This window comes from Monodelphis domestica, chromosome 3 (genome assembly GCF_027887165.1).
Source record: "Monodelphis domestica isolate mMonDom1 chromosome 3, mMonDom1.pri, whole genome shotgun sequence".
In the NCBI taxonomy this organism is placed as follows: Eukaryota; Metazoa; Chordata; class Mammalia; order Didelphimorphia; family Didelphidae; genus Monodelphis; species Monodelphis domestica.
In genome coordinates this window covers 46411190-46423447 of record NC_077229.1, presented here as the reverse complement: position 1 = coordinate 46423447, position 12258 = coordinate 46411190, and the positions used below count along the sequence as shown (strand labels likewise).

The 12258-nt window shown below is 43.1% G+C and overlaps 1 protein-coding gene across 1 annotated transcript in view; it reads right to left on the bottom strand.

Annotated features, from left to right (window-relative positions):
• Window positions 1-7483, bottom strand: part of LRRC43 (leucine rich repeat containing 43) — a 32529-nt gene extending 25046 nt beyond the window's left edge. Inside the window, exon 1 of the mRNA XM_056821811.1 lies at window positions 6980-7483. Within this exon, the coding sequence (XP_056677789.1) occupies window positions 6980-7078 (99 nt within the window). The 5' untranslated portion in view covers window positions 7079-7483. The remainder of the gene's footprint in view (window positions 1-6979) is intronic.
• Window positions 7484-12258: the final 4775 nt, after the last annotated feature.

Sequence of the window (12258 nt, the reverse complement as noted above, 5' to 3'; positions counted from 1 at the left end):
CCCAGCTGTGTGACCCTGGGCAAGTCACTTGACCCCCATTGCCCAGCCCTTACCACTCTTCTGCCTTGGAGCCAATACACAGTATTGACTCCAAGACAGAAGGTGAGGGTTTTTATAAAAAAAAAAAACAAATCCCTAAAATTAAGAATGCTTCAACTTAACTAAGAAATACATAAGAGGCCAATTTTCACATGAGAATTGCTACAGAATTTGGTTTTCTTAGTAAAAACAACTTTGTAACAGTAGCTTACCACTACTTGTCTCTGAAGATCATCTGGAGATGAAGGGCTCCAGAGCATCTCTGCAGAACTTTATCTAACTGGTGTTTTAGTGTTCTGTAAGTGGCTCACAAAATGAAACAAAGTAAACTGGGGCAATTATAAAAGATGAGAAAACATGAGCAGCGGCATTTTGTGGCAACAAAGAACAAAAAGCAAGTAGATACTCATCTATGGGGGAATGGTTACATGAGTGTTGGAGGAATATAATGGATTATCTTTGAGCTGTAAAATACAATATGTGGGTGAGGGGCACTAGCTGGCTCAGTGGATTGAGAGCCAGGCCTAGGTATAGGAGGTCCTGGGTTCAAATCTAGCCTCAGACACTTCCCAGCTGTGTGACCCTGGGCAAGTCACCTAACCCCCATTGCCTAGCCCTTACCACTCTTCTGCCTTAGAACTAGTACACTGTATTGATTCTAAGAGAGAAGGTAAAAGTTTTAAAAATATATAACGTATAGGATGAATGCAGGGATGCATGGAAAGACGTATAAACTGGTGGAGAAAAGGAAGTAATTTGAACCAGTGAAATGATATGGAGATGACTATGACAATGGGAATGGAAAGAAAAACAGAGACAAAAGACGTTAAATAACTTATGACCTGGTTGGTTCCTAAAGAAGGATTAACAAAATGCATTCCAAGGCTTTGGTGCATAGACATGGATCCCTGGATATACTGTCATCACTGACTGTGGTGTTGGGCACTTTTTAAAAATTAAGCCTTACCGGGTATTGGTTCTAAGACAGAAGAGTGGTAAGGGCTAGGCAATGGGGTCCTAGTTTTGCTTTAAGGGAGAATTCTCTGGGTAGGAGAAGAGGGAGAGATTTACCTGGAAGAGAGGGTGCCATACAAGTCAAAGACACCAAACAAATTAGGAAAGAAAATAACAAGATAGATTTAATGTATATGTGTGTAGAACATTCACTGCAGCATCAGACCACAGTGGGTCACATAATCTTCTAAACCTGAGGTTTGATTTTGCCATTCTTCCTCGTTGCAAGGGAGGGTTTTATAAAAAAGTGACTCTGATATTTAAGAAGGCATCAATGTGACAAACAGGTTGAAAAACGATAAGGGATGGAAGATCATCATAGTAGTACCTTTGACAGTAGATAGCAAAGCAAGTGGCTAATCAAATTGTTTTTTAGTAAAATAATATTATTGTGCCATAAGAAATGATACATAAGAAGATTTCAAAGAAGCATGAGAAACTTATATGAACTAACAAAGAGGAAAATAACCGAAATCAAGAAAACAATGCTCCCATTGACTACATCGACGTAAGTGGAAAAGAAGCCCAACTGGATCAAAACTGAACAGTACAATTATAATGGTCATTAGAGCAGAAAAGTTGAGAAAAAGCACCTTCCCCCAACCCATGCACAGGTGGGGACTCCCCCTATGCTGTCAGAAGTGGTTGATGTCTTTGTTGGCTTGGTGGAATTGTCTTTTTACTCCTTGTTTCCAAGAGAGAGAGCTCTGTGGGTAGGGAAGAGAGGAAGGGGATATGGGAAAATAAAGCTGATATAAAAACAAAAGAAAACAGTAAAATATATTTTAAAGAAAATAAGGGCATATGGATTGCCTGGGCAAATGCCCAAGAATTAGAAGTCATAATTCCCCCTCTTTGGGGGAGTTTTCAATTTGGCTGGGAAATAAATGTAAATGTGAAGTAACTACAGATTCAACATTAAATGATGGCCCCCGCGCCTCATCATGGTATGGCAGCATCCTCAGAATCTCAAAGGCTAGGCCAGTACTGTCCATTTCCACCATACTGAAAAGGCTTTGCTTATGAGCCGGGTGACTGAGTGTATGTCTATCTTTTAAAAACCAGTCATTAAGAGGTTCACTGTCAGATGGACAGCGGCAAAGTAATGGATTTTGGGGGTCACAGCAGCTCTGGAATGCCATCTTCTGAAAAGAAGGTTGCTATCTGCATTGGGAAAGAAGACACACATACCAACAAAACCACACATCCTTGACATATTGAAGTACTACAGAATCCTTAGGAAGGAGCATATAAATGAGTGCAAACTGATTCCATAGATGGAAAGCAAGATAACGGTGGATTCCAACTGTAGACTATGAAACTCACAATTTAGAAACGTGCCCTCTGAGATTTCCTTGAACTTCCTTTAATCTCAATTTCATTTACTTATAAGGCACAGAGAGAATGCAAGCTTCCTGAGGACAGGAACTCTCATTTTTGTCTTTGCATTGCCAGTACCTAGTGCCACAGTGTTTGGCGGGGTATTCATCAATATCGGTTCATTCAATCATTAATGCTGAGGCCAGCAGCCCATTCTTGGGAGTTACAAACTTTATTCTTGAGCCAGGAGCTCTTCTTGGGGTTGACAAGCTTTATACTGAGATCGTGGACTCTTCCCCAGAATTCAGAACCCTTTCTTGGTTTTGGGAGCCCTTCACTGATCCCAGGACCACCTTTAGCAGGGTAGGAAGCTCCATCCTGGAGCCAGTTTGCCCTCCATTCCTTTTCTCTGTGTTATGAGACAATATTGCAGTGACAAATTGTGTATTGGAAGCTGAACTCTCTCCTAGAGTTACAAATTCTGTATTAGACCATGCAGAGAGGGCTGGGCCCAAGTCTTCCTGAGTCTGCAAAAGAACTACACAGTGTTGTGGGACCTGGAATCCCCCAACTCTCACTACAGGAATTAGGAGCATTTAAAAATTATTTCAACAGACCTTCAGAGATACTCTCTGGGCTAGAGTCAAGATGGTGGGGTAGCTTTTATATCCTCACTCCCTCCATCCCCCCCCCCAAAAAAAAACTCTCCCAAACAGATCTAGAAAACACGCCTGGCTAAATTATTATGGGGACATTCAGGGGAAAAAAAAGGCACAATGAGTCATTTTTCCAGCATAGTAAGACAGAGAGTTCTGCAGATATTAGGGACAGGGCCAGAAACAGCCAGGCATGGAATGCAGATCAAAGCATATAATTTTTCACTGTAGTTTATTTGGGGATTTTGCTTTTATATGAGTATTATCTTACAACAATGAACAATATGGAAACCTATTTTGCATGATAATATATGCATAACCCAAATCAAATTGCTTACTATCTCTGAGAAGGGGGAAAGAAGGGAGGGAGGGAGACAATAACTGTTATTATATGTAATTGGTAAAATAAAAATTTACACACAAAGAAATAGCCATGCAGGGCACTTCAGCACCCAAGGGAAAGCTCTGGTACTGTGCTGGCAGCTCCTAAACCCATACCAAGGAAGGGGTGCTATATAGCAACTTTGCCACCTAAAACCCATTCTAGGTCAGGGACTGAAGAAGGGGCTTATGTACCTTGGGGTAGTGTTCAGAATAAGAAGCAATTGCAGGTCCTGCTGGCACTAGATCATTTTTTACTTGTTCTGGCAGTCTTTTCCACCCTTGTTCAGATTCTAATAGCCTCCCTCCTTTAAATGCCCTTCCAACTAAAAAGTGAAAAAAATTATGCTTTGATCTACATTTGGACTCCATCAGTTCTTTCTCTGGAGGTCCTGGCTTCAAATCTGGCTTCAGATGCTTCCTACTTGTGTGACCCTGGGCAAGCCACTTAACCCATGTTACTCAGCTTTTACCACTCTTTTGCCTTGGAATCAATTCATAGTATTGATTCTAAGAAGGGTTAAAAAAAAAAGGCAATCCTTGAGCAGAGCAGAGCTGGGAGCTTTTCCTAGGCGACAGCATTTTTTATCACAGGGCCTTTGGAATTGTCTTGGATCGTTGCATTGATCAGAATAGCCAAGTCACTCACAGTCAATCATTATACAAAACTGCTGCTACTATGTACAATGTTCTCCTGGTTCTGCTCACCTTACCCTGCATCAGATCATATAAGCCTTCCTGGGTTTTTCTGAAACCATCCCCTTTGTCATTTCTTTTAGCACAAAAGTATTCCATCACAATCACAGATCACAACCTGTTCAGTCATTCCCCAATTGATGGGCATCCCATCAATTTCTGGTTCTTTGTCAACATAAAGAGAGCTCCTAGGAGGGCAGCTGAGTGGCTCAGTGGATAGAGAGCAAGACCTAGAGGCAGGAGGTCCTGGGTTCAAATCTGACCTCAGACACTTCCTAGCTGTGTGACCCTGGGTAAGTCATTTAACCCCCCCCCCCCCCATTGCCTAGCCCTTACCACTCTTCTGCCTTGGAACCAATACTGAGTGTTGATTCCAAGACAGAAGGTAAAGGTTTTTAAAAAGAGAGTTCCTATAAATATTTTAATACACACAGGCCCTTTCCCCTTTTCTCTGATCTCTTTGGTATATAGACCTAGTAGTGGTATTGCTGAGTCAAAAGGTAGGCGGAGTTTTATGGTCCTTTGGGTCTAGTTCCAAATTGCTCTCTGGAGTGGCTGGACCCATTCTCAACTCTAGCAATAGGGCATTATGTGCCATTTTTTTTTCCACGTCCCCTGAAACATTTGTCATTTCCCTTTTCTTTTACATTAGCCAATCTGATAAGCGTGAGGTATTACTTCATTTTCTATCCTGTAGTAATCGTTATCTCTTGTTTTGTCACAAATTCTTCCTTCATTCACAAATCTGACAGGTCAAATATTCCATAGTCTCCTAATCTGCTTATGAGATCACCCTTTCTGTCAAAATCATGTGCCCATTTGGACCTATTACAGCTCTGTAAAATTCATTTTATGTTAGCATCCAGTTCAAAGTACAAAAATAATTGCTGTAAAGGAAATGATATTAGAGATTTCTGTGGTAAGATTATAGCTTTAGAAAAAACCAACCTCAATTTCTGCCTCTTATTAGACCCAGCTTTTTTCAAAGCACCCCCTCCTTTTATGACGTCTTTGCTGATCCCCAGTTGCCTGTCCCCTGAAATTATCTTGAACTTTATCTCGATTTCATTTATTTATGTGGGCCAGAGAGAATGCAAGCTTCCTGAGGACAGGAACTCTCATTTTTGTCTTTGCATTGCCAATACCTAGTGCCACAGTGTTTGGCCGGGTATTCATCAATATTTGTTCATTCAATCATTAATACTGAGGCCAGCAGCCCATTCTTGGGAGCTACAAACTTTGTTCTTGAGCCAGGAGCTCTTCTTGGGGTTGGCAAGCTTTATACTGAGATCGTGGACTCTTCCCCAGAATTCAGAACCCTTTCTTGGTTTTGGGAGCCCTTCACTGATCCCAGGACCACCTCCATCCTGGAGCCAGGAGCCTTCCACTCTGCTTTTGCCCTCCATTCCTTTTCTCTGTGTTATGAGACAATATTGCAGTGACAAATTGTGTATTGGAACCCGGAGTCCTCTCCTAGAGTTACAAATTCTGTAATAGATAGAAGAATTATACTCTGTAACAGGGCAAAGAATCTTTTGTTGGCCCTGGGAGCTCTTTGCCAAGGCTTGGCTACAAGCTCTACACTATGGGAGGCTATTTTCTTGGGTGCTAGGTCCTATTCTGGATGGAGAGCCTTTCACTAGCCCTGGAAGTTCTTTAGTGTTGTAGGATGGAGGAAGGAAGGGACTCTCTACCAGAGCTGCAAGCTCCTGGTTGCCAGATCATAGAATCCTTCTATAAAAGCAATCATGGTGAGAGGGACAGCTAGGTGGCACAATCAATTGATAATCAAACCTATAGAGACAGGAGGCCCTGGCTTCAAATCTGGCCTTAGTTGCTTCCTACTTGTGTGACCCTGGGCAAGTCACTTAACCCATGTTACTCAGCCTTTACCACTCTTTTGCCTTGGAATCAATTCACAGTATTGATTCTAAGAAGGATAAAAAAAAAAGCAATCCTTGAGCATAGCAGAGCTGGGAGCTTTTCCTAGGGGTGACAAACTCTGTAAGGGACAGTGAATATACTAAGGATAAGAACTCTTTACTCAGAAGCTGCAGAGAGAGCAGCTGGAGCCCTTCCTTGGACATATAAACTCTCTACTGGGCCAGGAAGTTCTTCCCTGGGCTCTGTATTCTGCTGAAGTCTTAAAAAACAAACATAACCTCACCTTCCAGCTTATAATTCGTACTTTGTCTTGATTCCAGGGCAGAAGGGTGATAAGGGCTAGGCAATGGGGGTTAAGTGACTTGCTCAGGGTCACACAGCTGGGAAGTTAGATTTGAACTCAGCACCTCCATCTCTAGGCCTGTGCTGAAGCCTTATTTGGCTCCAAGAATTCTCCAGTGTCACAGGGTAGGGAGGAAGCCCTTTACTAAGTTGATAAACTCTTTCAGAGCCAGGAGCCCTTCCCTCAAGTTACAAGTTCTGCAGTGGATCTGGGAGCTTCTAATTGTCCCTGAGTGGAGTGGGAAGGTCTTCTCCTTAGCAGGGTTCCAGCTCCATAGTAGAGCCATGGATCCTAGCCTGGGGGGGGGGGGCGGGGTGAGGAGGGGGCAGCTCAAAACCTTTCCCTGGATGGGCGTTCACCAAGGTTTTCCATGGTCTGTCTACCATTGGTCCAGGAAGTCTGGAGCCAAGAGCCCTGCCCTAAAGGGCCACGCGCCTGAGCTGGGGCTGGGGGACGCTTGGGAGAGGGATTGAGTTGGGAAGGCTTTGCATCACTGGCCCGGAGCCGAGCGGCCCTTGACCAGGGGAACCTCAGAAGGCAGTTCTCCACGCGAGGTTCTAACGAGACCGCCTCAAGCCTCCGCAGAGACCCAAAGGCCCCTCCCTCCAAGCCCGCGGCCCTCTTCCACCCTCCCTGGGGGGCTCACCCAGCTGCCCAGGCCACATGGGAACTCTTGCAGACACAGCTTGCGCAGGTGCTCCTTGTAAACTTTGCTCACTGTCACAGTGCCCAACTCGGCCTCCATGGTGGGGAAGGACTCAGCAGAGTGCAATTCTTTAGGTGGGGAGCGGGGGGGGGGGGGGGGGGGAGGGTCGAGAAAGGGGGAGGGGTTTCAGGGAAAGCGGGGCACAAGGTCTTAAAAAAGAGGGGGACCTGATGGGGAGAAGAGCGTGAGGGGAGGAGAGAGCGAGGTCTTGGATGGGGAGGGGGGCGTGAGGCCCAGAGAGAGAAAGGCGGGGAGGGGAGAATGAGGCCCCAGGTGGGGAGAGGGGCGAGGGACCCAGAGGAGTAGGAGGCGCGAGGCTTTACGAGGGAGGGGGCCCCGAGGGGAACAGGTGAGAGGCGGAGGAACGAACATTCGGAAAGTTCGGGGAGAAAAGGCCGGACGCACTTGGATCCAGGCGTGAGAGTGTTGCTAGGCAACCGTAGAGGCAGTGCCCATCTCTTCTTCCCTTCTGTCCCTTGCACATGCGCAGAAGCTCTGGAGGAGGCCATGAGGTGGGCTAGGAGGCTGGCACCCAGAGAACCTGGGCTTTAGAGTTGGGAGCTGGCCCCAGAGATCTCTCTGGTGTGCCGTCCCGGATCAGAATCCCTCCTGGCGCACTTGTTAGCTGTGGGAGCTAACTGTAAAATGATGACTCGAGGTAACATGTATTTCCCTCCCTGGGGTATGGTGGGAGTCCGATGAAATCACCTGTGTAAATGTCAGCTCCTTCTGTGAGCCAAGCCCTGCCTGCCCATTTCACAGAAGAGGAAACTGAGGTCAGGTTAGACAGATCACTTACCTGAGGTCACCCATGACCCCATCTCTGATATTTAGCTATAGGGAGAGGCATGGTGGGAGCGAGAACACTGAGCTTGGAGTCCCAGGACCTCAACCTATTACTTGCTACCAGTGAGATCTTGGACAAGTCATTTAACCTCTAGGTTTCAGTTTTCTTATCTGTAAAATGACCTCTAAGGTCCCTTTCAGCTCTAAGATATTAACCATGAACGCTATAGCCCAGCCCCATTACTTGTCTGAGCCTTAGTTTATTCATCTGTTAAATGAGGGCTACTAAGAGCCAAGCACTTAGCCCACAGAGTTGTCCTGAGGATCCATGTGTTAAAATTAATGTATTAAAGAGTCATCAAAATGTCAATTACTTTTTCTACTGGCATTACAATGCAGTCCTTCAGGATCTATGCTTCATAGTGTAGACAAGTGTCTGGCACATAGTAGGTGCTTAATAAATGCTCATGGCCTGACCTCTAAGGCGGGGACTAGCTCTTATTCATCATCACCATCAACAAGCATTTATAAAATGTCTGTTATGTGCCAGTCAGTCAAGTATTAAGTGTGTACTCTATGCCAGGCACTGTACTAAGCCCTGAGAGTACAAAAGAGGCAAAAGAAGGTCCCTGCCCTCAAGGGGCTTACAATCTAATGCAGAAGCAACAAGCAACCAATTATGTACAAACAAGCTATAGAGAGGAAATATTATTTATACATATAAATATATATACATATATATAAATAGGATCTAATCAATAGAGGGAAGGTATTATTAAGAGGAAAAGTTCCCACACCTCTGTGGAGTAGAATTTTCCATTCCTTTTATCTTCAATAACTACACCCTTAAATCCTTTCCTCTTTCTCCCCAAAGCACCCAAATACAAGAATAGAATAAGCTCATCCAAATCATCCAAAAGCCACAACAATATGGCTTTCGTTACTGTACAAGTGACAGAGGAGAGAGAAAAAGTATTTATATAGATCCGACTATATTGCCAGGCACTGTGCCAAGTGCTTATTTGCAAATATAATCTCATTTAATACTCACAACAACCTTGTGGGGCAGGTGCTATCACTACCCCCATTTTATAGTTGGAGCAATTGAGGCAAACAGATGTTAAGGTACTTGCCTGGGGTCATAGAGCTAATAAGCATCACATGAGGCCAGGGTGATCTGCTTTGGGGATTCTGAATAGTAAGTCTTGGGTAACTCTGTACATGACAACTTGCTAATTAGATAAAGGATTTTATGGAAAGTCTTTCTGAGCTTTAATGTTAATTCACCCAAGCAAATACTTATTCAGCACTTATCTCATGCCAGGTGTTGGGTGCCAGGCTGTACTAAATTCTGGGGGTACAGAGAAAGGGAAAAACATGATCCCTGGCTCAAGCTACTTTTAGTCCGATGGAGGAAATAATTAAAAAATCAACTTTATGTACAGATAAGACATATGAATAAATCAGAGGTAATCTCAGAAGGAAGGCATGAGGCAGAGTGCAAGGGCGAGAGGAAGGAAGCTTCTGACAAAAGAATTAGAATGTGAGTTGAATCCTGAAAGAAGAAAGTGAAGAGGAAGAGCATTCCAGACACAGCAGAAAGAGTGCTCTGTCTGAGGAACATTCACATCATTGTGTCCTGTATACATCAAAGACAGTGAAGTTTAAGAAGATGGGAAAAGTAGAAAGGGGTCAGATTGTAAAGGGCTTTAAAAGCTAGAGGATTATACATTTGATCCTGGTAGTAATAGGGAGCCACTGGAATTTATTGAGTAAGGGATGGCATGGCCAGGAAAATAACTTTGGTATCTGAGTGTAGGATGGACTGGAGTAGGGAGAGGCTTGAGACAAGGAGAACAAGCAGAAGGTTATTGCAATAGTCCAGGTGTGAGGAAGGAAGGGACTTCACCAGGATGACTGCTGTTTGAGTGGAGAAAAAGGGTTGATGTATATCAAAGATATTGTAAAGGGGGACATGATATGACTTGGCAAACAGATTGTTTATGTGAAGTAAGTGGAATGAGAGAGTCAAGAATGATGATGAGGTTTCAATGCTAGATGATTGGGAGCATGGTACTCTAAATAATAATAGAGAAGTTTGGAGAAGGCAGGAGTGTGAGGGAAAAGGTGAGTTTAATCTTGGATATGTTGAGTTTGAGATATCCATGGGACATCCAGTTTAATTTGTCTAATAGGTAGCTGGTGATTCCAGACTGAAGTTTAGGACTGAATAATTTGATCTGATAATCATCTGCATAGACATAAGAATTGAATCCATGTGAGCTAATGAGATCACTAAATGATCATCAACAGAGAGAGAAGAGGGGTCAAGCAAGAACTTTAGGGGACATGTATTTGGGTGTAACCTGAATAGCGATTCAGAAGAAGATACTGATAAGAAGTCATACAGATAGGAAGAGAAACAGTAGTATCATAAAAACCTATAAAGAGAATATCAAGGAAGAAAAAGTGATCAGTAGTGTCAAAGGCTGTAAAAGGTCAAGAAGGATAAAGATGAACCAAAGGTCATTTGATTTGACAATTAATAGAAGAGAACATTTTCAGTTAAATGATGAGAAGGCAAGACAGAAGAGAATTAAGAACATAGTAAGAGGAAAGGCAGTAGAAGCACTGAATGTAGATGGCCTTCTCAAGAAATTTAACCTCAAAAGGGAAGAGAGCAACAGGAAGAAGCTAATGGGAAAACTCAGATCAAAAGAGGATTTATTTTTTTAAGCATGAAGGAGATATAAGTGTGTTTGTTGGTAGCAAGGAAACAGCTCAGAGATAGTTGAGAGATTGGAGACTGGTGAAAAAGTGCAAATGATTGAAACTGCAAGTTTCTGGAGAAGTTCGAATGGAATGGGATCACTTGTGCATGGAGAGGAGTTTGCCATGTCAAGGAGAAGGACCACCTCTTCAAGTGGGACAAGGATGAAAAGAGGTAAGGGGAAACATCCGAGTGGTATGAAATGGGGAGAAGGAAAGAAAAGGGAGCTGTTGGTTATGAATTACTGATTAGCATTGGTTAGGGCGATTTCTTCACTGAAAGGGCTTTATGCCAATAAAATTACATACCTATCATTTTCCTGTTCTACCTAAAAAAGGGAGAAAAATGAATTTATTTATATAGTACTTGAGTTTTGAAAGCGCTTCCCTCGTAACAAGTATATGAAGTAATTTGGCAAGTATTATTATTATTATTATTATTATTATTATTATCTCTATTTGGCAGGTGAGGAAGCTAGAGAGAAAATGACTTGCTTAGGCTGGATTTGAACTAACCACTTGATTCCAAGCCCTGTTTTTTTTAAACCCTTACTTACTTAATAACAACTCTAAGACAGTAGGACAAAGGCTAGGCAAATAGTGTGAAATGACTTGCCCAGGGTCACACAGGTAGGAAGTATCTGGGATCAGATTTGAATCCAGGTCTTCCTGACTCCAGATCTGGTGCTCTATCCACCTGACTATCTAGCTGCCCCTCAGTTCTTTCTATTACACTATGCAGAGAGATGAATTGACAAGTTAAACAAATTCTACTAAAAAGTTTCAGTTAGAGTTTTTAAAGAGGGAGTTGTGGTGGTGGTGGGGTGAAAATGATTCTTCACTGAATTTTCTAGTTAAGTGAGAGCTGATTAGAGAACATTTACTGGTTTCAAAGCTTGTTGGAAATCTTTCTAGGATCTGTACAATTCTTTCCCATGTTCAGAAGGTCCAATCTCAAAAGCAAAATTTATTCTCTCTTTGACTAGTGAGGAACTCCCCAAGCCTCAGACGCACTTTCTGTAGGTGCTTATCGTTTTGACAAAAGATGGAGAAGATTGGACCAGTTGTCATCAACCCTGGGGCATGGCTTAGAAGTTACCTTTGTGACTAGGTCCTTCTTAGTGGCTTCTCATTATCATTTGCTTCTGAAAACAGAGAAAGGGAAAAGGCAAAAACAATTTCTGGAGAGGCTTCATTTAATTGGGGGTACATGTCATTGTATGATTAAACTACCAAGAAGTATCAAAAATAAAAGGATTCTTTCTCAACTCTGTGGTTCCTGTGGTTTTTCCTCCCCAAATCCTGTTGGGGGAAGGGGAGTTAAATGAGAAACCTAATGAAGGTGGGGGTGACTAGAGCTTTTCCCAGGACCCTGAAGGTACAGTCTAGTTCAGTCTTCTCTCATCTTCTACCCTGATTTTACAAATAAGAAAATGGATGCTCAGGGAGGAAAAGTGATTTACTCAAGGTCACACAGCAAATTTGTGACCCTGATAAAGCTACTTAACTTCTCTGTGACTCAGTTTCTCATCTGCAAAGCAGAAGCTGGACTGACTGGTCTCTTCTACCTCTAAATCTAGGATCCGATCATCTAAAGCTTAAAGCAAAATTCTCCCCGGGGGGGGAATAGGAAGTTGGTGGGAGAGACAAGGAGGGACATTGAT